This window comes from Doryrhamphus excisus, linkage group LG1, assembly GCF_037039965.1.
Source record: "Doryrhamphus excisus strain RoL-2023G ecotype Guam linkage group LG1, RoL_Dexc_Guam_v1.1, whole genome shotgun sequence".
Lineage (NCBI taxonomy): Eukaryota > Metazoa > Chordata > Actinopteri > Syngnathiformes > Syngnathidae > Doryrhamphus > Doryrhamphus excisus.
Window position 1 is genome coordinate 970,540 of NC_136357.1, and position 23,542 is coordinate 994,081.

General features: G+C 42.4%; 1 protein-coding gene across 13 annotated transcripts in view; it reads right to left on the reverse strand.

Annotated features, from left to right (window-relative positions):
* The window catches only part of LOC131131339 (pleckstrin homology domain-containing family A member 5-like), a 78,375-nt gene extending 55,211 nt beyond the window's left edge, over window positions 1–23,164 (reverse strand). For 6 of the 13 annotated variants that reach the window (XM_078789495.1, XM_058075966.2, XM_078789626.1 and 3 more), the window contains exons 1-3: window positions 22,938–23,157; window positions 22,783–22,859; window positions 19,707–19,764 (exon numbers count right to left, since the gene is read on the reverse strand). In XM_078789495.1, the coding sequence (XP_078645621.1) occupies window positions 19,707–19,764; window positions 22,783–22,859; window positions 22,938–23,029 (227 nt within the window). In that variant the 5' untranslated portion in view covers window positions 23,030–23,157. Of the gene's footprint in view, window positions 1–19,706; window positions 19,765–22,782; window positions 22,860–22,937 lie in introns of all 13 variants that reach the window. The other 7 variants (XM_078789767.1, XM_078789645.1, XM_078789787.1 and 4 more) reach the window with 3 other exon arrangements.
* Between the last annotated feature and the right edge of the window lie 378 nt (window positions 23,165–23,542).

Sequence of the window (23,542 nt, forward strand, 5' to 3'; positions counted from 1 at the left end):
GCCTATCCCATCTTCGGGTAAGAGGCGGGGTACACCCTGGACTGGTGGCCAGCCAATCCCAGGGCACATATAGACAAACAACCATTCACACTCACATTCATACCTATGGACAATTTGGAGTGGCTAATTAACCTAGCATGTTTTTGGAATGTGGGAGGAAACCGGAGTACCCGGAGAAAACCCACACATGCACGGGGAGAACATGCAAACTCCACACAGAGATGGCCGAGGGTGGAATTGAACTCGGGTCTCCTAGCTGTGACGCCTGCGCACTAACCACTCGCCCGCCGGGTATTGATTTAATTTTTTTAATGACACAAACCAAAAAGTGCCTGTTTTACCCACCTACCCACAAACACTGAGTGTGTGTTATGGAGTTATCTAGCACCCACCCCCCCCCCCATGATCACATGACACACATGCATACACATAATAAATGTTCCCCTTAAAAGCAAAGCCAAATAAATAAATAGTGCTGTTTCCCTCATAAGTTGCTAGTAGAAGTGCAAGATGCATCTGCTGTCAGCGACCAGCAATAAAGTGGAAAGATGTCTTCCTTGTTGGACACCCACTCAGCTGTGAAGACATCAAGGTGAAATCTGGCCAGCCATCCTCCCACCGCTGCTGGATGCAAGGATGCAAGGATGCAAGGATGCAAGGATGCAAGGCCTTTTATCATCCCGATGAAAAATGCACTGAGGTAGAGCTTATCGGCCCTAATGATGGACCATGCACAAAAAGGGCCGAAGGGCGGGGAGAATGATTACAGGGAGTGGCGTTACAAAGATATGAGATGGTCCATAAACTCAATCGTTCATTTTAAGGCATGCCAAATATTTCATGGACTCTTTCATCCGCTGGTAGGGGATTGGATGTTGGACCAAAACTCAACACTGCCCTCCAACGGCAAATGGGAGACATTACAAATACTAGATGAAACACCAGTAGTTTACTCTTGGTTGCTTGGCTGCACAAGTGGTTAGCACGCAGGCCCCACAGTTGGGAGACCCCAGTTCAATGCCACCCTCGGCTATCTCTGTGTGGAGTTTGCATGTTCTCCCCGTGCATGCGTGGGTTTTCTCCGTGGGTTTTTTCCTCAAACATTCCAAAAAAAACTCTGAGGGGGTGCTGGAGCCTACCTGGAGAAAACCCACACATGCACGGGGAGAACATGCAAACTACACAAAGAGATGGCCGAGGGTGGAATTGAACCTGGGTCTTTCCAAAAACATGCTAGGTTAATTGGCCACTCCAAATTGTCCATAAGTATGAATGTGAGTGTGAATGGTTGTTTGTCTATATGTGCCCTGTGATTGGCTGGCCACCAGTCCAGGGTGTACTGCCTGAAGACAGCTGGGATAGGCTCCAGCACCCCCTGTGACCCTCGTGAGGATAAGCGGTAGAAAATGAATGAATGAATGTTAAGTTACTTAAAGGGGACCTTTATGCTCTTTATATTATTACATAATATTATAATATTATTATTATCAGATTATTATATTTGATTATTATTATATATATTATGATATATATTATTTATTCAAAATTATTTAAATAATTTGTCAAATTTACTGTTTACGCTGTACATCATTGTTCATATTTGATGTCATCTATTTATTCTCCACATTATTATTATTATTATTATTATTATTATTATTATTATTATTATTATTATTATTATTATTATTATTATTATTATTATAGTATTACTATTATTATTGTTGTTATTATTGTCCAAGTGGTCATGTCTGACTGACTTATATTATAAACATAAATATTACATTCATATTATGCTGCTCATAACAATAAAGTGCATACAGTGCTCCCTTGCAACTTTGTGCTTGGAATTCATTTTTTCAGGCATTTTCATGGTAAAACTCAGCCTATCATTCATCAAACAATATGCACATTTGGTGACCAGTCCGGGGTGTACCCCGAAGACAGCTGGGATAGGCTCCAGCATATTGAAAACGATGAAAATGACAATGAAAAATGAAAACGACCTCTCCACAAGGTAAGTTTGAGTGTTACTATTTCCCAGAAGACGAGTCGGACTTGGACTAAAGTCCCCACCACAAATAACCCCAGGAATGTTTTATCCAAACAAAATCAGTGTAATGTTGCTCCCAAAGCATCTGCCTTGTTTTCTACATGAATATTACAAATTAAGAATGAATATGCTGCCAGCGGGTTAAGACTGACTGAGCGGCCCCAGAGCTCCTGGCAGTCTTAATCTGCCTTGAAAAAAAAAACAGCCTAATTTCTTGCGAGAAGACATGACTTCTCAAAAGGACGAGCTTGAAGACATTTGGCCGGATCAGATCTGCTCACGTGTGCTTTATTCATCCATCTACGTTTGACTGTTTTGATATGTAAGACATGAGCTGTGAAAAAGGGACATTAGACAGAAAGCTCGATGTAGCAGGACATTTAAAGACACATGACCCGCCCTGGAAATGACTTTATAACCTTAGATAAGGTTATCATTGCACACGCGTCTTCGCCATTGGGCAATCTGCTTGTGTACATATTCCCATTGTCTCTCTGAATGACCAATGAGTCTCCCTCCTCCGTAAATAAACAATAAAAACAAACAAGCTAGCTGAGCGCAAGATCTTACACTTCCTGTTCCACATACATTTTATGTAGCCGTGCCAAAAAAGTGTTTGCTGTCGTATTGATTTCTTATTAGTTTGCATGATTGGCACACTTCAAAAGAATCACATAACATTTGTTTATAGCATCAAGGCTTTTTGACTTTCCCATAACAAAATAAAACCAAAAAAAATCATTTTTACTCCATTTTAAAATGGCCTGGTTGAAATGATGACCACTGTATTGTTAGGGTGGGTTTGGACCCGGTTATAATAATATGACTATAAAGCAATATTTTGAGCCAAAAGTGAAATCATAAGTGTACAATTAGCCAACACAATGACAACCAGCTCCTCTTCTCATCATGGAAGCTTCAGGGGATTCTCATTTTCTTCACCGCTTTTCCAGTATACCAGCAGAAAAACAAGGTCCAGACATGTGAGGTGAATTCATTCATTTGATTGGCTGATTTCACTTTTACAATTTGGATCATGGAAAGAATGGCAAGAAGTACAGTGAACCAAGATCTGGACCTGTTCTGCTTTTTCATTTCACTTTATACTAAAGTTGTGTTGCTGAAAACAATCACTTTTTCTACCTTTTCTTGACATGAATATATATGGGTCAAAATTCACCCCAACACCATAGATGATTCTTTAGTCATTAATACTAAAATGAGAAAATAAATACAACTAATTGATTTAAGAGATATGTTCTATAGCCCTCAGTAATACCCAGCTAACAAAAGAACCTTCAATTTATGAATATGATTCTTTAGAGGTTCATTTTACTATTTTTGGAAATAGAAATGGAGGGGTATAGTGACAAAAAAAGGCCTACATGCCAACACCAAAAGTATTAAAAGCAACATTTTCATGGATGAGGAAGCCTAAGAAGGTAACCAAGACATGAGAAGCAAATTTGATGGTAACTTATTATTTTTAGTGTATTTTATAGCTGATTTAATATATGGGTCAAAACCGACCCGTTAACATAAGAGATGCTACCAGAAAGCTAACACAAGAGGAAGGTTAAATATTAGTCAATGACAAGACTATTGAACACAAAATGTGTGAAACGGTCACCCCACCCCCCACCCCCTGCAAAACATTGAGATTTATCAGTCTGGAAAAGGTAATAAAGACATTCATAAAGCTTTGGGTCTCCAGCCGACCACAGTGAGAGCCATTATCAACAAATGGTGAAAACATGGAACAGAGGTGAATCCTTCCGATGGGTCACAAGACCTTTGGGAAAATATAGTCAGTGTTCTGACCAGACAAAAGTTGGACTTTTTGGACGGCATTTCAACAGAATATAGGGTCATGGATTCAGTGCGCTATTACAAGGACATCTGGGAGGAGAACATGCGGTTATCCTTCCAGAATAACTTTTGTGACGACATTTCAAGAAGGTACTAAGGCCTGCAGGACACCCACAGTAGTAAAAGGTACTTGGTATTCTTTCTTTATTACCGTTTCATTTCATTCTTACCTTTTTATGACCTTACTTTATATGTACTTCATGTGTTCTCTGTGAAGCGTGAGTGACTTAGGAGTTGGTTCAGTGAAAATGTGACTTCCATCACAGTCAAGGAACGGAAGTGGTTGGTAACCCCAGCGAGCTCCCGACCTCCAGTATGCTAAGTGTGGCTTAGAGTTGTTGCATTATTCATGACATTCATGACATTTCTCACATCAAATATGAAAAAGGGATTGATTTCACAAGGAAACGGCGCTAGCATACGGATTGCACACGTTGGTGAATTTAACAAAAAGCTGGGCATGGTCATTCCATGCGAGTCTCAGCTTGTATCATCACTAACCGAGGCATTATAGCGGCCCTGCCATCACACACGTGAAGTTGTATTTATTAGAAGCACCAGCAGAGGTCTTACTATCTTACCACTGAGTGGGATTCCTCATATGAGGAGGAGGAGGGTTTCCTGCTCATTGATTTGTGACAAGACGTCTTTTCTCCTTGCAGAAGCACTTTGGAAATTGACACGACGGAGACGCTTTATGGCCGACAGTTGATCAGCTATCAGACTGATGGATTGATAAGAGCAATGAAGGTCCTGTCAGGTGCCTCCATCGCTCTTCCTCACAGCCACGCTGTGGGTGAAAGTGCACCGCATGATATAATAAGAGCAGGCTGATTTTATTTCAGTGTTGCCAGATGAAGCGTATGCTGATTTTAAACTTAAGGACTGATGTGATGGATGGGCTCAACTTGTTAGTGAAGGCTTGTAATGTTGTGTAATAGTGTGCGCTTTCCCGCCCAGAAGGGACTATTAGTCCATGCAGTCAGAAGTGTTTGCTCACGCTGTACTGTTAAAAAAAAGTCAATATAAAGTTTAAATATAGCGAAATATAAAACTAGACATTTCACATAAAAAGTACAAGCCTCACTTATTTCTAAAAAATATTTTATATATCTTTTCAGTCAGTGTACATAGTATAAATTTACAGTATAAATTTACTGTCTACTCAAAGTAAGTACACCTCAAAGTGAAAATATCCAAACTGGACCCAAAGTGAGAATATTGTTTTATTATAGTATTATTTTCCAACACTGCTTTAACCTTCCTCTTGTGTTAGCTTTCTGGTAGCATCTCTTATGTTAACGGGTCGGTTTTGACCCATATATTAAATCAGCTATAAAATACACTAAAAATAATAAGTTACCATCAAATTTGGTTCTAATGTCTTGGTTACCTTCTTAGGCTTCCTCATCCATGAAAATGTTGCTTTTAATACTTTTGGTGTTGGCATGTAGGCCTTTTTTTGTCACTATACCCCTCCATTTCTATTTCCAAAAATAGTAAAATGAACCTCTAAAGAATCATATTCATAAATTGAAGGTTCTTTTGTTAGCTGGGTATTACTGAGGGCTATAGAACATATCTCTTAAATCAATTAGTTGTATTTATTTTCTCATTTTAGTATTAATGACTAAAGAATCATCTATGGTGTTGGGGTGAATTTTGACCCATATATATTCATGTCAAGAAAAGGTAGAAAAAGTGATTGTTTTCATCAACGGAACTTTAGTATAAAGTGAAATGAAAAAGCAGAACAGGTCCAGATCTTGGTTCACTGTACTTCTTGCCATTCTTTCCATGATCCAAATTGTAAAAGTGAAATCAGCCAATCAAATGAGTGAATTCACCTCACATGTCTGGACCTTGTTTTTCTGCTGGTATACTGGAAAAGCGGTGAAGAAAATGAGAATCCCCTGAAGCTTCCATGATGAGAAGAGGAGCTGGTTGTCATTGCGTTGGCTAATTGGACACTTATGATTTCTGTTTTGGCTCAACATATTGCTTTATAGTCATATTATTATAACCGGGTCCAAACCCACCCTAACAATACAGTTGTCATCATTTCAACCAGGCCATTTTAAAATGTAGTAAAATGATTTTTTTGGTTTTATTTTGTTGAAATAGAGTTTCCTGACAAAGTCAAAAAGCCTTGATGCAATAAACAAATGTTATGGGATTTTTTTATGCATTAAAATGTAAAACGGGTCGGTGCCGACCCTAACACAAGAGGAGGGTTAATGCTCTTTGGCATTAGGTTCACTCTAAGTTGCCTCTTCAGTGTCGTCCCATGAAAAATGATCATCAAATATTTGCAGAAATGTGAGTGGTGGACTCACTTTCATCAGGTTCTAAAGCTCAGACCTCCGCCAAGGTGAACTATGCAGGGACCTCAAACGCAATCGACGTTTTCAGTCCGGAATCACGTTTCAGCCAAGTCACCAATCTGATAAGTGAACTTCCCAGAGGTAGGTTTCAATATTAATAAATTGTTAGAGCATAGAAAACCCGTTTATGACTTTCTAAACAAAACCTTTACTATTATTAGAGCCCTGTAGACATGAAATAACACCTCCAATTTATTTACTGTATTCAAAGGGTTTAAAAAGGAGTGGGGAGGAAAGACAAAGAAGCCAAAAACGTACCACTTCCACATGGAAAGTGAGGAGAAAGTTGAACATGTCGAACATGACATGGTTGACAATAATGGAACATTACTGACGCCTAGTGGCCATAATACTACAAAGACCTTTGTCATTTTTTTTGGCAAAAAAAGACATGAAAATGTGCTTAAAAAATGACACATTTTTGACTAATAATAGGCCGTATTCAACCATGAAACAGCACGATTTTTTAATTCATATGTCTTTGCAGAACAACGACAAAGTGGAGGTGTGAAATGACGAGTGATGGATGACTTTGACTGGAAGCTGCAGGTTAAAAACATCAAACGTGCTGAATCCATAATCAAATGTGCCTTAAAATAAGAAAACCTGACAAATCCCGGAATAGCAATAACACTATGAGAGGTGCCCGTGTCAATAACTCCGCATCCAAAGTGAAACTGGGAAATCTGTGCAATCCCAGGAAGAAAAAAGCGATTAAAAGCAGCCCGTGTGATGTGTATGTCTTCGTTGTTGATGGCGATGTGTGCCAGCGTTCCCGCATTCTTTCAGTAACGGTGACGACGCCATTGTGAGAAAGCAAAGTACAATATCAATCAAAGGCCATATACATGATTCAGTGAGAAGAGTTCAAATATTTGTTCAGGCAGGGACGTGGAGATCTGAGAACAGAGTGTGGGAGAAGACTCGCAGCAGTGAAGTAGCCCACAGCTGGGCAGTAAAAACAAACAAGTACTACTCATTACTCGAGTATTACCCGTCTCTGGATGCCTCCGTGTCACCCACAAACACAATTAAAGTATACACTCCGCAGTGCAGTGATTCCCGACCTATTGGTCTTGGCTCAGTGGGAAAACACTACTACAGTGTGTATTCTTGTGTACTGTCAAAGACAGTATGTCTGTTCATGTAGTACTGCTGAACAAAGAAGATCCCTCCAGTGAATAGCCAAAATCATCCAGTAATTGAAACACATTTAAAGTATAAAATGTATAGGTACTCAATACTAATAAATAGTATTGAAATAGTATTTCTTTTACAATCAGTAACTGTTACATTTGTTCACTTCCTGCTTTCCATAATACAGTTTAAGGTTTTTTGAGATCATATTTCTCCTCTCTTGTAGAGAAGTATTGGATGACATTTTTAGCTAATTGCTTATTTTTAGCCTTATGCATTATTTTAGCTGTTTGAAGATGAACTATATCAGCAAGTTGAAGTATTTGTCATTTTAGAAATAAGGAGTTAGTATGTTCTCTGTAGGCGGCATTATGAATTATCCTTACTGGCCTTTTTTGAAGTACATTTGGCGAGTGAAGATTGCTTTTATAGTTATTAGCCCATATTTCTACACAATAAGTAAGATATGGTATATTGACTTCCTGCTTTCCAATGTTTTTTTTATTTTATTTTTGTCCCATACCGAAGTACTGGGTGATATGAGCATCCAATGCCATAATGGGTACCATAGTAAGTGTCAATATAGTGATATATATAGCACATCATGACTGGTTCAAGACTCTTCATCCTTGGATTTAGCAAACATCAACTCTTTCAAATCTGTCATCTCCTTCATTAGGGTTTGAACGTTTTCTGTTCCAATATGAAGGGAACTATGGCGCTCTCCGAAACATTATTTTTTACCATAAAGCCATGAACTGGTGGCTCCATTAATGCTGAATCACAAATATGCGAGGACGCACTTTATCTGTTTTGAGGCTCAAATTGAAGAAGCCACAACGACCTAGGAACAATGCACAACATGCACAACATGCACTCAAGTCACAGAGTACTTCTTACAAGCGAATGCACACAGAGTTGACCTCTTGCAGCTGTTCGACTCTGCCTTGAGGTTTTTTTTTTCTTTATAGAATCTCTTCATACGTGTCATTATTTTTACATGAATAGCTTCAAGAAATGACCCATAACAAGATAGACATATGTCATGAGAATTAGCGGCGAGCCCAGCATCTTTAGACCCTTTTCTACAACGTACAACATCCGCTTTGCAGAGATCTGTTATAAATGAGCCGATGCAGAGCAAAATATTAGGAAAACTTTTGCACAGAAACGGACATTTATTACCTCTTAATGCATCCCAGTGAGCCTTCAAACTGCCTGCTTAGATCACAGATTTGGACCACTTTCCTGAAGGCCTCCAGACGAATGTAATGTCAATAACCGAATTTGTAACAATTTGTTTCAGGAAGCAGTAGACGGCTCCAAAATCGCTCTGTGCACATTTTAGCACAGCGTTCCAACAGCTCACAGCTGTGGAGCGTTTGGGCAGAGCGATAGCTTCCAAAAGCTGCCTAATCAACACGGACCATCTGGGAAACAACTAGACTGCGCGCTGTCCACTGGACGGAGGCAAACAGTGAAGAGAAACAAGGAAGGGATGAAAGAGGAAGTGAAAACATGCTGGCTTGTGGAGGCAAAATAGGACAGCAGTTTACCTTGACAAAAAGGCCGATGCTTTGACCTTAAAAAATGGATTTCCCATAAAGGTGCTTTCTACCAATGAACTGAAATAGCATCTCGGTATGGAGGTGTTTAAAATATAGTCATCCCTCGTTTATCGCGACCACGATCCGTGAATTTCCATGAAGCAGGATTTAATATTAATGAAATACTTTCATAATAACAACACAGTAAACCTGTTTATGACTGTCTAAATACATTTTAACCATTATTAGAGCCCTCTAGACATGAAATAACACCCCTACAGTCAACTTTACACTCCCTGTTATTCTTTGTTTACGCCACATTGTGCACGCTTGCACAAACATAGGAACGTGATAAAAGTGTTTCAAAAAACGACAAAAAAAAGAAGCCAAAAACCAACCACTTCCACATGGAATGGGAGGAGAACTTTTTTTTATCGACTCTATCATGTCAGACATGCCAAGGCTGACTCTGACATGCACTTAAATGCCACATAACTTGTCTTTCAATATTTGACTGATAATAGGCCATAGTCAACCTCGAAACATTCATTAATTTTTGAAAAACGACTGAATTAGCAAGCTGCTAATAATTATATTCTGTGGCAAAAATACAATAGGAACTTAGTGCTGTATTTACGCCAAACAGAAAATGTGGCAACTCTTTGCTGTACTTTTTTTGCATGAAGCGAAAAACATGCTAACCAGGGCGTATGCTAACCAAGGTTCCACTGAACCAGAACACTCTCACACCGTAAGCTCAAACGTTGCATGCATTGATTACCGCTTTGTTTTCCACCCTCCAAATATGAGAAAGCACTTAAATGAAAACATCATCATCATTGGTTGGCACTTTGCAGCAAAAGCGCTTTTGAGGATTTGGCATGGATCGGCATGAATTGTGCCAAGTAGATGCGATTCTTCCTGAATAAATACTAAACGGGAATGCCAGTGGAGTAACAGCGCGAGCAACATGACAGCAGCTGTGCCTCGATTCAACCTGGCACAACATCAGCAAAGGGCAGCTCGCTGCAGATTACTACCAGGATTACTCAATGCTCTCTCAGCATTAAATACAAGATAGCGCAAATCTAAGAGGCTTTGGGAGCAAACAACTACTGGAGGCTAAATGCTTCCCTTCCGTTGGATGCATGGATGGATGCATGGATGGATGCATGGATGGATGCATGGATGGATGCATGGATGAGGTGAAAAAAACCCCAGGAGAAGTCCAGTATGGTAATCTATCTGTGCAGCATGGCAGAGAGTTAGCACAATGGTGCGTTCAAGAGCCGTCAAACAAAATAGGATGGTCACCGCTCGTAATAAACAACATAAATGCACTATGGGGGAAAAAAAATATGGGATTTGAAACTGTATATTGTTTTTTTAAATAAAATATTGGCTCATTTAAGTTTACATGAAACTTTATGTAGTCCTTACTCATTATTGATTATTAGTGGGCAGTTTAAACGTTAATATTTGGACAGCTGAATTGAATTTCTTAACAGTTAAAATATAAAAACTTGACTGGCATGTGTTGTTATCGCTATTTGTTGAAGAGGCTAATGCTTCGTGTAACTCAGTGTTCCGAATAGATGAGTCAGTTTGCAATTTCCACACGTTAAACTCCCAAGCTCCATCCCACTGAAGGTTAACTGTGGAAATATTCTTGCCTGGAGCTGCAATCATGTTTTGAGAAGACGGAGGACTCCATCACTGTGTAAAATTCAAATAAACATTTTTTTTTTTTATTTTGGAAAGTGGTGCGCTCCCATCAAATGATGCTCGGTCAATATTTGATTGGCGCAGCTTGCTAAACGTTGAAAGCAATTAGCTGCGTGATTACACCATCCTCAGTCACATGTTTCCCATGCATGGGACGGAATTTCCAAAGTTACGCAATCCAGTCAAGGAGTCCCAATGCAGTCGTTAACACATCCTGGGTGTACATTTGTGGACTTTAATATCAACAATGTAGTGATTCTCCTTTTCGGACCGATACAGGTTTTTAAATCTAAATCACTAATAATGCTGTCAAGTACAGTTTTGAAATGAAATGCACATTTTTTCATGGTTTGATAATAGAGATGGATGAATGGATAGATAGATAGATAGATAGAATTTCTTTATTGTCATTGCACAATATCACAGCAGTGAAATTGCCAACAAAATATCGTTGCCTGGCTCCCACATAATAATAAATAATAATAATAATGTGGAGAATAAATAGATGACATCAGGGACAGTTCCACTGAGGAAAAGACAGGAAGCAGAACTGGAGGTAGCAGAGATGTGGATGCTGAGGTTCACATTGGGAGTGACCAGGATGGATAGGATCAGGAACAAGTACATGAGAAGGACGTTACTGAGTAGAGATAGTGAATATATTGGTAGAAGGGGAGGTAGGAGACGTAGAGGAAGACCAAAGACGTTTATGGATGTAGTGAAGAAGAACATGAGGGTAGTTGGCGTGAGAGAGACCGATGCAGAAGACAAGGTTGGATGGAGGTAATCGCTTTGCTGTGGCGACCCCTGAAGGGAAAAGCCCAAAGAGAAAGAAGAAGAAGAAAATCTGCAACTTCTATGACTCCTGCACCACTGAAAATGACCAACGTAAACATCAACTTAGAAAGACGGAACACAAATGCATAGCTAGTCACGTTTTTAGCTTGTTTTCTCCATCTGATTGTTACGACCATAACTTACCTTTCAAGATGAAATGTCTGTTCTTGGTGTCTGATCTTATGAAATTAATTTCCCTAAAAACAGCCAATTATAGCTCAGTACGACTTCTGTTTTTTCTTCGTTATTGTGCATGTTTGGCTAGCATGACTTATAGCCTGGAAAATACGATTGCCTCATTTTCTGATGTGCGTACACCTTGGATGAATTTTCATAAAATAAGTATAAATAATAAATTCCCAAGTCTATACAACAATAATTACACATCCGTTAACCATAGTTCTGTTCTTAGATATTTCAATCAAACTATGCAGTATTCATTATTCCACAGACAATTCCACGTACAAATCCAATTTGCTATTAAACATTCCAATTATAACAGTTTTCATAATGGCAATACAGCCCAAGTCAAACGAATATATTAAAAAAATTTTCTATTAATAAAAAAAAATAATAGCAATAACAAATAAGCGAAGATAAACACATTTTCAGAAAGCGGTTCACGGCGGCGTCAAGCAACAAAGTCAGTTTTGCGTTGTACTTAAGACGCCACAACGTGACATGTCGTGCCGTTCAATTCCTAGTGAGTACTGAGCCGAGACCACAGTATCCAACGGTTCAATACAGATTCATGTTTTGTTTTACCTCCCGATTAAATATGTTTTTCTACTGTTTTACTACATTCTGATGAAGCTATTTATCGCCCAATTAAGAAGAATCACGACTAAGATTTTTCATTTGTAATTTCATCAACGGGATAAAGTTGCAGACCAACTGATCCATTTTAGAATGATCGCACCGCGCGAACGATCCAAGAGCCAAAGACAGATTTTGGAAATTAGCCAAAGTTCAATTTGACATGCTCTTTCTTTCTCAGTTCTGCTTGCTGAATTATGCAAGAGTACAAGCGAACAGCCCGGAAGCAGCGACTGCACAGTGCATTATAACAATATTTCATATTTTATGTGGCGCTTCATGTTGATGCTGCAGCAAATTGCCCACAAAGGACACTGGCGAGAAGTCATTGACTGAGACATAAAAAACGGAATATACCGTAATTCAATTAGACTGGCCTCGAGCTTTGTGACTCCAGCTTTTCATTTTCATCTACGTGGCAATTAGCTCCATTCTTGCAACGAGAAACATCCAGTAAACATCCAGCGTCAACGGGCAAGAGGCTACGGCTTCAGGACGGGAGGTACAGATATCGATGGATGTCAGGAAATCCCTAAAGTATCGTAAATACATCAACTCTGTGACGGATCCAGACGGAGAATCGTTGTGTATCCGCGTTGTTCGATGGAATTCATCAAAAGGAAACTCCAAGTGAAGCTTTAAAGATTGTGGCGTCTTTTGGACAAAAGGCCGACAGAAGCTCGTTTTAAGACGATCTCGAAAATGCTGAGGGACAAAAAGTTTTTACTTTGTTTCAGCCGAGCAATGCTGACACGTAATATTACCACTTTATTCGCCTACATTTATTACTTGATTCTTAAAATCTCACATTTCGTTCCCCCCCAGAATTGCTGTCCAGTGCCGCACGGTTAGCATGTTGGCCACACAGTCAGGAGATCGTAATGACCGGGGTTCGAATCTTCGCTTGGGCATCTCGGTGTGGAGTTTGCATGTTCTTTTCTCCGAGTACTCCGAGTTTCATTGCCGACTCCAAATTGTCCATAGATATGAATGTGAGTGTGAATGGTTGTTTGTCTATATGTGCCCTGGGATTGGCTGGCCACCAGTCCAGGGTGGACTCCGCCTCTCGCCAAAAGTCCAGCATGCCCCCACAATCCTAATGAGGATAATTGCTATCGAAAATGGTGATAGATGGAATTGCTGTCCACATAGTTGGCTTACATAAAAAAGTTTATTGGATCTGGTAATATTTATTCGTAGACATTGACATACCGTATTTTCCGGACTATAAGTCGCACTTTTTTTCATAGGTTGGCTGTTCCTGCGACTTATACTCCAGAGCGACTTATAAATGAAAAAAGTGTTTATGTTCCATAAACACTGGACACCTTTTCTGTTCATGTTTATTTTTAGTGTATCTGAATAAGCATCGTGTTAGCATATCTTACACCTATTCAGCCTGTTCTCTATTCTTTTATTAATGTTTGAGTTTGCCTTCCAAGATGATGTAATGTCTGTTTTGGTCAAGTAGTTTGGAAAATAAATTACCTGCAGAAAATGCGACTTATACTCCAGTGTGACTTATGTATGTTTTTTTATACCTAATTATGCATTTTTGACCTTGTGCGACTTTATTCCGGAGCGACTTATAGTCCAGAAAATACGGTATATACCATATTTTCTGGACTATAAGTCACACTTTTTTTCATAGGTTGGCTGTTCCTGCGACTTATACTCCAGTGCGACTTATGTATGTTTTTTTTATACCTAATTATGCATTTTTGGCCTTGTGCGACTTATACTCCGGAGCGACTTATACTCCAGAAAATACAGTAATTGGTTTCACTTTTTAAGTGCCCAAACGGCTAAATAGCTGGACAAATTCCTCTTTGTCCTGATTTATCCCAGTGAAAACAGAGCCAGAAGGCAGCGGCTTAACAAGGTGTCAGTGCTAATGGGTTAGCAGCTATTGACCCGTTCTTCTGTACTCAATGAGTTACAGCTGATTGAAAAATAAAGACACATAAGATACCGCTGTGTCTACGACCCAGGTACCCAGTACATTAGTTATGCCCCTTTTTACAGTCGTTATGTAAGTAACAGAGTAGGTCGGTTGGGTCGTGAATTAGTGATATGTTATGAGAGGGACGTGACAGGTTTGTATGCCTTTGCTGAACGGGAGGACCAACTTGCTGAAAGAAAAGGAAGTACAGAGTCGATAGTTCTACTTTATATGCTGAACTTGGTGCAAACAATCACCGATTCCAATTACTAGTTTGAAAAATAATCATGGACGTCTGGCTTTCTGCAGAGGCAAAGATACTGGACTACACGGCTACACAGGAGACCACCCATACTCATTAAAAAGTCAAGTCAAATATAAAAGTCAAATATATATAAAAAAATGACTTGCCCCATGGGGAATCCTTAAGGCAGGGGTCTCAAACATGTGGCCCGCAGGCCAAATGTGGCCCGCAGGACACTAGTTTGAGGCCCCCGCCTTGATATGAAAGTTTAATGATATGAAAGTTTGATATGGATGCTGTATGGTATCATGTACCCAGAAAAAAATATTACGTTTGATTCATGTTCATGTTAAAGGTTAAATAACTGCTAATAGTTATCCTCCCTATCCGTGTGGAAGTGGTAAGTTTTTGGCTATTTAAGTTTAAAGGAAATAACTTGGAGGCTACCGTTTAGGTGGCTAGCTCTCTAGTTTGCGAGTTAGCATGTGTCTCAAGACCCTGCAGTTGCGCAATATGTTGTAAATAACACCTTCAAGAGGAATAAGACAGTCAGAGACCGGGAGGGATTTCGTCTTGTTCAGTCGACTGAGTTTTGGCCCCCTGTGCGTTTTGAAGGATTTGCCTCCGATGCCCTCGTCTCACAAGTTATTCCATGCTGACGTCAAACACAACGATGGCTCAAATGTCGGGCTTTTTTGTGTTTATCGTGGAAGATGTGGCTTGAACCGGTACCACAGCTACTTCATGTTCACACCATAGTATGGCAGCAAGTAGTAATTAGATAGCACTCAGCTCCACAACTGAAAACAGCCTCTTCACAGCATGCCGATAAAAACAGCCTGAGATATCTCATTCCAAACTCACATTCCATAATTCCATCCAATACCGAATCCGCACTATCTCACCAATGCCCTGCGCCCGTCCTCCCCTTCAGAGGACAGTCGACGTCAGCACAATCTGCTCCTCCATGCTCACACTGTGTAACCCGATGATGACAGCCAAGACAAGCAGAAGCATCAGAAGGGCTTCGATCCTTTTACAGCTTCCAAAGACGTGTTGGGTCAAAGTGATGAATCAATCGTGTACTCCGCTTTATTTACCAGATAAAAGATGAATATGTCATCCTTGTTACAAATATTTGTTCGTTAATGTTCAAACTCCACAAACATAAGAAGTGGCGAAGACTACAAGGTCCTTATACTAACTACTCGTAACACAAACTTAAAATGTCACAAGCACTTTCCCAGATAGTTGTCACGTTATATGGTGTATTAGGGCCAAAAAGGGAAAAATATTAATTAATCTATTAATTTTCTACCGCGTATTCTCAAAATTGATTATTTTTAAATAATTTTGTTGACATCCAAGTTGAGCAGAATAATTACTGAAATATTTAAAATTACACAATCGTATTTGAAATAATACAAATAAATACCACAACAAATTCATTCATTCATTCATTTTCTACCGCTTATCCTCACGAGGGTGGCGGGGGTGCTGGAGCCTATCCCAGCTGTCTTCAGGCGAGAGGCGGGGTACACCCTGGACTGGTGGCCAGCCAATCCCAGGGCACATATAGACAAACAACCATTCACACTCACATGCGCGTTAGCCACTCTCTCGCGCGCTAGCCACTCTCTCGCGCGCTAGCCACTCTCTCGCGCGCTAGCCACTCTCTCGCGCGCTAGCCACTCTCTCGCGCGCTAGCCACTCTCTCGCGCGCTAGCCACTCTCTCGCGCGCTAGCCACTCTCTCGCGCGCTAGCCACTCTCTCGCGCGTTAGCCACTCTCTCACGCGTTAGCCACTCTCTCACGCGTTAGCCACTCTCTCGCGCGCTAGCCACTCTCTCGCGCGTTAGCCACTCTCTCGCGCGTTAGCCACTCTCTCGCGCGTTAGCCACTCTCTCGCGCGTTAGCCACTCTCTCGCGCGTTAGCCACTCTCTCGCGCGTTAGCCACTCTCTCGCGCGTTAGCCACTCTCTCGCGCGTTGGCCACTCTCTCGCGTGCTAGCCACTCTCTCGCGCGCTAGCCACTCTCTCGCGCGCTAGCCACTCTCTCGCGCGCTAGCCACTCTCTCGCGCGCTAGCCTCTATGGAAAATTTGGAGTGGCCAATTAACCTAGCATGTTTTTCGAATGTAGGAGGAAACCGAAGTATCCGGGGAAAGAGATGGCCGAGGGTGGAATTGAACTCGGGTCTCCTAGCTGTGTGGGCTGCACGCTAACCACTCGACCACCATGCAGCCCAGTAACAATAACAATGAATCGAATTCAAACTTGCACTGCACACAATCATAAGAAAGAAGTTTGACGTTAGCTGTGATAGCTTCACTCTTCAATTCCGTGTCGAGGGAATTCATTCTTTTTGTATTTTCAAGAACATTTCTAGGAGGTAAACTCAAATATTCGCCGCAGGGGTAGAGGTACACCCTGGACTGGTGGCCAGCCAATCCCAGGGCACATATAGACAAACAACCATTCACACTCACATTCATACCTATGGACAATTTGGAGTGGCTAATTAACCTAGCATGTTTTTGGAATGTGGGAGGAAACCGGAGTACCTGGAGAAAACCCACGCATGCACGGGAGAACATGACAGAACAAGACGGAAAATCTTAATGGTTTTCAAACCGATCGCGGTACCCCATAAAACCGGTACCCAGCCCATGCCTGGAGACACGAACACGAGCGAAGAAGATACACGGACATCCTTAAACCGAAGCGTCGATGTGAGTTGACACGTTTCAAAGACACTTGGGGCCATGTGAACGGTTCCGCTGCATTTTCCGGAAAAGCGGTTCCGAGCGCTAGAAAGCAAAATGTTTCTGCTGCAGGTCAGAGGATGTGTCAATTCAATTAGCCGTGACTGAGTTTTAGGAGTATTTTAATTGCAACTGACTTCAGCAAATATGTGGGGCACTCTAGGCTCGCTGTACACACACACACACACACACACACACAGTGGTTGCTATAAACTGTGCTACTCACCTGTCATATAATCAATAACACAATCAAAGACGATACAAAGCATTTCAGAATCAATCACCAATCGAACCGTTTTGACAATTCCTGATTATTGATGACTGAGGAAGTAGAAAGTAGCAGGAATTTTGACTGAGCGATAAAAGCGATAAAACACTGGGCTCCCTTCCAGCGTCACCGCCTGACAGCCCCCCCGCCACATGGCGCTGCTCCAATACGCCAGCAAGTCAAAGAGACGGAACTCAGGGATGCGAACCGACACCCTTTCATCCCCGATATGCTAAGTCATCGTCCTGATTTTCACCTTGATTGGTTTAAAGTGTGTGAAATCTCGACAAACGTCCATCCCTTTAATTAATTCAAGATTAAAACGTGCTGAGACGTCATCATAAAAGTGATTGATTTCACTTCAAATGTTACAACAATAATATTGTTTTGGTATCAATTTGTGGGTCAATCCAGGGTCGCCAAAATCCTGAACATCAATATTTCGACACAGTCATGCAACTGTTTGAATTGTGCAGAATAGTACTTTAGAAAGTACTTTAACGGTGGTATTTTTACACTAATAGTGTCAAATCCTGAGATATTATTGCTCAGCATTGCTGCTAGTTTTGCGGGATTATTTGTTGTGGAGGGGCTGCACGGTTGGGGTGGTTCGCGCGCAGACCTCACAGCTAGGAGACCCCAGTTCGATTCCACCCTCGGGTATCTCTGTGTGGAGTTTGCATGTTCTCCCCGTGCATGTTGTGGATTTTATTTGTATTATTTTAAATACGATTGTGTAATTATTAAATAAAAATAAAATAAAAAATAAAATAATAAAATAATAAAATAATAAAATAATAAAATAATAAAATAATAAAATAATAAAAATAATAAAAATAATAAAATAATAAAATAAAAAAATAATAAAATAATAAAATAATAAAATAATAAAATAATAAAATAATAAAATAGATGGATGTCAACAAAATTATTTAAAAATAAAAAGGAGTTGTTTTCTCCAACCCTTTGTATGTGCAGACCTCACAGCTAGTTCGATTCCACCCTCGGCTATCTCTGTGTGGAGTTTGCATGTTCTCCCCGTGCATGTTGTGAAATTTATTTGTATTATTTTAAATATGATTGTGTAATTATTATAACATAATAATTAAAATAAAATAATAAAATAATAAAATAATAAAATAATAAAATAATAAAATAATAAAATAATAAAATAATAAAATAATAAAATAATAAATTATAAAATTATAAAATTATAAAATAATTAAAAATCATAACATCATAACATCATAAAATAAAATAATATAAAAATATTATCATATAATATTTCAGTAATTATTCTGCTTAACTTGGATGTCAACAAAATTATTTAAAAATAAAAATTAGTTGTTTTCCATCTTTGAAGTATGGCCCAGTACCCGAGTCGGCCAGCGCTCTTCACTATACGCCTCAGTCGTTTCCAAATCAATTATCTGATCAATTTATCTGTTCACTGATGAATTCCTTCACCCTAATGTAATACTCGAAACTAGACCGGCTCAAGCGCTGATGTTTGATGGGTTGAAAACAGCAGTTGATGATTTAACGTCATCCCAAGTTTTAATACGGGCTGAACGAGGGAGAACCCGTATTAAAACTTAAAAGAGGAGGAAGAGATAGAAAAGCCAAGCTCTTACATAACATGCGATGCATAGAACGCACAGCATTTGCATGCTGTTTTCTAAAAAGATGAGTGGAACATTCGGATGGAAACCCGATTATAAGAAGCTACTCAGACATATATCCGAGTCTTCAAGCACAGCACAACTGGAACTAATTGCTACGATCCCGCACGTTGACGCAAACCTGAGATATATTTCTCCGTCTATTCAAGATGGTAAAAACGCAGACAAGAGAAGTGTTGGATCGGCTGATCCCAGCCATAAAATCATATCATAAAAAGAGCCTATGCACTATGCACACGTCCGCCGTGTGCTTGCACAATGTTGTTCCATGTGTAATGATTAACTTTTCACAGGCCGCCCCATAACGATATGAGGACTAAAGGTTTCACATTCTCACAAATGCATTGTGGTGGTTAGCTGCCATGGATGCAATGGCTACGGATTCTATGATATGCTGTGATGTGATCATTCTGTCATGCACGTGGGTGAAATGTCACTCACTTAATGAAGCATCGTGCACCCTCAAACGTATATCCTTCTTCCCATCCGGTGGGCAGATCTGCGAAAGAAAGCCGGTTCCATATTTCAGTCATGGATCAAGCACATTGAGGTCGAACGAAATTTGAACACAAATGGACGTTCCAGACATTCCAGTCATGTTCTATGTGGACTATGTGGACTTCTATGTGGACTCGGAGCTTAGGAAAAATCTATGGCCTCCTTCACTTTAACAAGAGGCCATCGAATGGTCACTTGTTTTTCATGACGCCCCAATTAAGGAGACACCTTCTCACCGCCCCTAGATAAGCACGCCCTGTGTATACGGTATGTGTACCATTTCATGAAAACAAGTCAAATAACAGGCTTCACTACACATCCTAAAAAAAGCCTGAAAATCTGCCAAGTGTGAGTTATGGGAGCTCTAAAGTCCACAATTTGTTTCAAAAGCACTGATTTGGCACCAAAATTGGATTATATGGATTATATGGATTATATGGTGTATTAGGGCCAAAAAGGGACAAAATATTTATTCATTTATTAATTTTATACCACGTATTCTCATGAAAATTAATTATTTTTACACCAAAAAGGGAAAAAATATTAATTCATTCATTCATTTTCTACCGCATATTCTCATGAAAATTTATTATTTTTAAATAATTTTGTTGACATCCAAGTTGAGCAGAAAAATTACTGAAATTATTCGTTCTGTGTGGCCTGCGCGCTAGCCACTGTCACGCACTAGCCACTCTCGCACACTAGCCACTCTCTCGCACGCTAGCCACTCTCGCGCGTGCTAGCCACTCTCGCGCGTGCTAGCCACTCTCGCGCGCGCTAGCCACTCTCTCGCGCGCTAGCCACTCTCTCGCGCGCTAGCCACTCTCGCGCGTGCTAGCCACTCTCGCGCGCGCTAGCCACTCTCGCGCATGCTAGCCACTCTTGCGCGTGCTAGCCACTCTCGCGCGCGCTAGCCACTCTCGCCTCTGCCATGCGCTAAAATTACTGAAATTACTCGTTCTGTGTGGCCTGCGCGCTAGCCTCTCGCGCGCGCTAGCCACTCTCGCGCGCTAGCCACTCGCGCACTAGCCACTCTCGCGCGCTAACCACTCTCGCGCGCTAGCCACTCTCTCGCGCGCTAGCCACTCTCTCGCGCTAGCCACTCTCGCGCACTAGCCACTCTCGCACGTGCTAGCCACTCTCGCGCGTGCTAGCCACTCTCGCGCGTGCTAGCCACTCTCGCGCGCGCTAGCCACTCTCTCGCGCGCTAAAATTACTGAAATTACTCGTTCTGTGTGGCCTGCGCGCTAGCCTCTCGCGCGCTAGCCACTCTCGCGCGCTAGCCACTCGCGCACTAGCCACTCTCACGCGCTAACCACTCTCTCGCGCGCTAGCCACTCTCTCGCGCTAGCCACTCTCGCGCGCTAGCCACTCTCGCGCGCTAGCCACTCTCTCGCGCTAGCCACTCTCGCGCGCTAGCCACTCTCGCGCGCTAGCCACTCTCGCGCGCTAGCCACTCTCTCGCGCGCTAGCCACTCTCGCGCGCTAGCCACTCTCGCGTGCTAGCCACTCTCGCGCGCTAGCCACTCTCGCGCGCTCGCCTCTGCAACGCGCTAAAATGACTGAAATTACTCGTTCTGTGTGGCCTGCGCGCTAGCCACTCTCACACGCTAGCCACTCTCGCACGCTAGCCACTCTCGCGCGCTAGCCACTCTCGCACGCTAGCCACTCTCGCACGCTAGCCACTCTCGCACGCTAGCCACTCTCGCGCGCTAGCCACTCTCGTGCGCTAGCCACTCTCACGCGCTAGCCACTCTCTCGCGCGCTAGCCACTCTCACGCGCACTAGCCACTCTCACGCGCTAGCCACTCTCGCGCGCTAGCCACTCTCGCGCGCTAGCCACTCTCGCGCGCTAGCCACTCTCGCGCGCGCTAGCCACTCTCGCGCGCGCTAGCCACTCTCGCGCGCTAGCCACTCTTGCGCGCTAGCCACTCTTGCGCGCTAGCCACTCTCGCGTGCTCGCCTCTGCCACGCGCAAGCCTTTCGCGCGCTAGCCACTCTCGCGCACTAGCCACTCTCGCGCGCTAGCCACTCTCGCGCGCTAGCCACTCTCGCGCGCTAGCCACTCTTGCGCGCTAGCCACTCTCGCGTGCTCGCCTCTGCCACGCGCAAGCCTTTCGCGCGCTAGCCACTCTCGCGCGCCAGCCACTCTCGTGCGCTAGCCACTCTCGCGCGCTAGCCACTCTCGCGCGCTAGCCACTCTCGCGCGCTAGCCACTCTCGCGCGCTAGCCACTCTCTCGCGCGCTAGCCACTCTCGCGCGCTCGCCTCTGCCACGCGCAAGCCTTTCGCGTGCATTAGCCACTGCCGCGCGCTAGCCTCTCGCGTGTGCTTGCCTCTACTGTGTGCTAGCCACTCTCGCACGCTAGCCACTCACCCACAGTGCAGCCTGGAAAACAATACCTACCATAAAACGTATTATTACCTTCATCTTGCTGCCACGTTATCAATCAAAGTTTGCCTGAATCAGCAGGAAAGTTTTCAATCTCTTCCATTTAGGACTTTATTTTTTCCCCAATGTGGCCCTAATACTCATAATACGTCATAATATGCAAACCAAAATATTGTTGTGGACTTGATGACTCACTGACATGATGATGATGATGAAGAAGGCTACAGCAGCAGATATTTATTAAGTCGTTATATTATTATATATATATATATATATATATATATATCTATATTATTGAGTACATACTGCAGCCCTGCATTTGCAATGGAAGCTGCCGTGTAGTCCTAAACATTTACTAGCAAACACGGCATGAATTAGCAATCACTAATTAAGTCTTAGCTCACCGAAGCCACGCAACTAAAAAGAAGACTTGGACAGATCATTCCTAAAATGTGTTGGCGTCCAAGGTAAAAATGTGTCACCGGCCATGAGGAAGTGTCAGGGGCAGGTTAGAGGTGGGCTTACGGGGGCCCCGGCTCGGTCCCAGCCCACAGCCCACAGCCCACAGCCCGGGTGGAAGTCAAGGTTCGGTGAAGAACAACACACCGGAATGGCCGTGACGCCTCACCTGGAGTTTTCCGGTGTCCGGTTATGACCGCCTCTCCGCTGCGTGGATGCAGCCAGGTTGTACTCTTGGCTTCTTCGCTGTGGACACAAACGCATTCACGATCACGCGGCGACTTTGCTGCAAAGACGGCGTTTTCTTTCGTTTTTGCCACTCACTTGACGAAGAAGAGCCGCCCGTCACGAGTGATCCCGTAACTCCAGGACGAAGGCAGACCGCAGACCCACCGTGGCTGGAGGTCCGCCGCCATGTCTGCCAACGGAGGGTGACGCGCGCAGGCTGGCAGGCGGTCGGCGCGTACACGGAAACCTTGGCAACGGCAGCCAGCCTCGCTTCACTCGTCAACTCCCGGCTGCTGTCATTTATTGGGGGACGTTTATTGGGTGCCGGCTCGGTTCGCGGCCCCGTCCGAAGTGTCTTCCTCTCTGATGTTGCAGTTTGGATGCGTATCCCAAACAAAGACGGCCCGGCGCGTAAACCACCAAAGGGGGCAGGGCCGGATTAAAGAGCCGTGACGCCCGGAGGGGTGGGGGTGTGGTGGGACCCCTTAATTGGCAAAAGGTAAAGTCAAGTGGTACCGGTGCGGCTCCTTATCATTCTAGTGACAACTCTTTGTAACATTTAAAATGCAGAAAATGAAGGATTACATTTTTTGTTCATGATCCTTCATTGATCCGTTTAATGTTGTGCAGGGGCGTCACTCGGTTCCGGGGCGAAGGGGTTAGCCCCCTGGAAATGCACAATATATGAATGAATGAAAGTA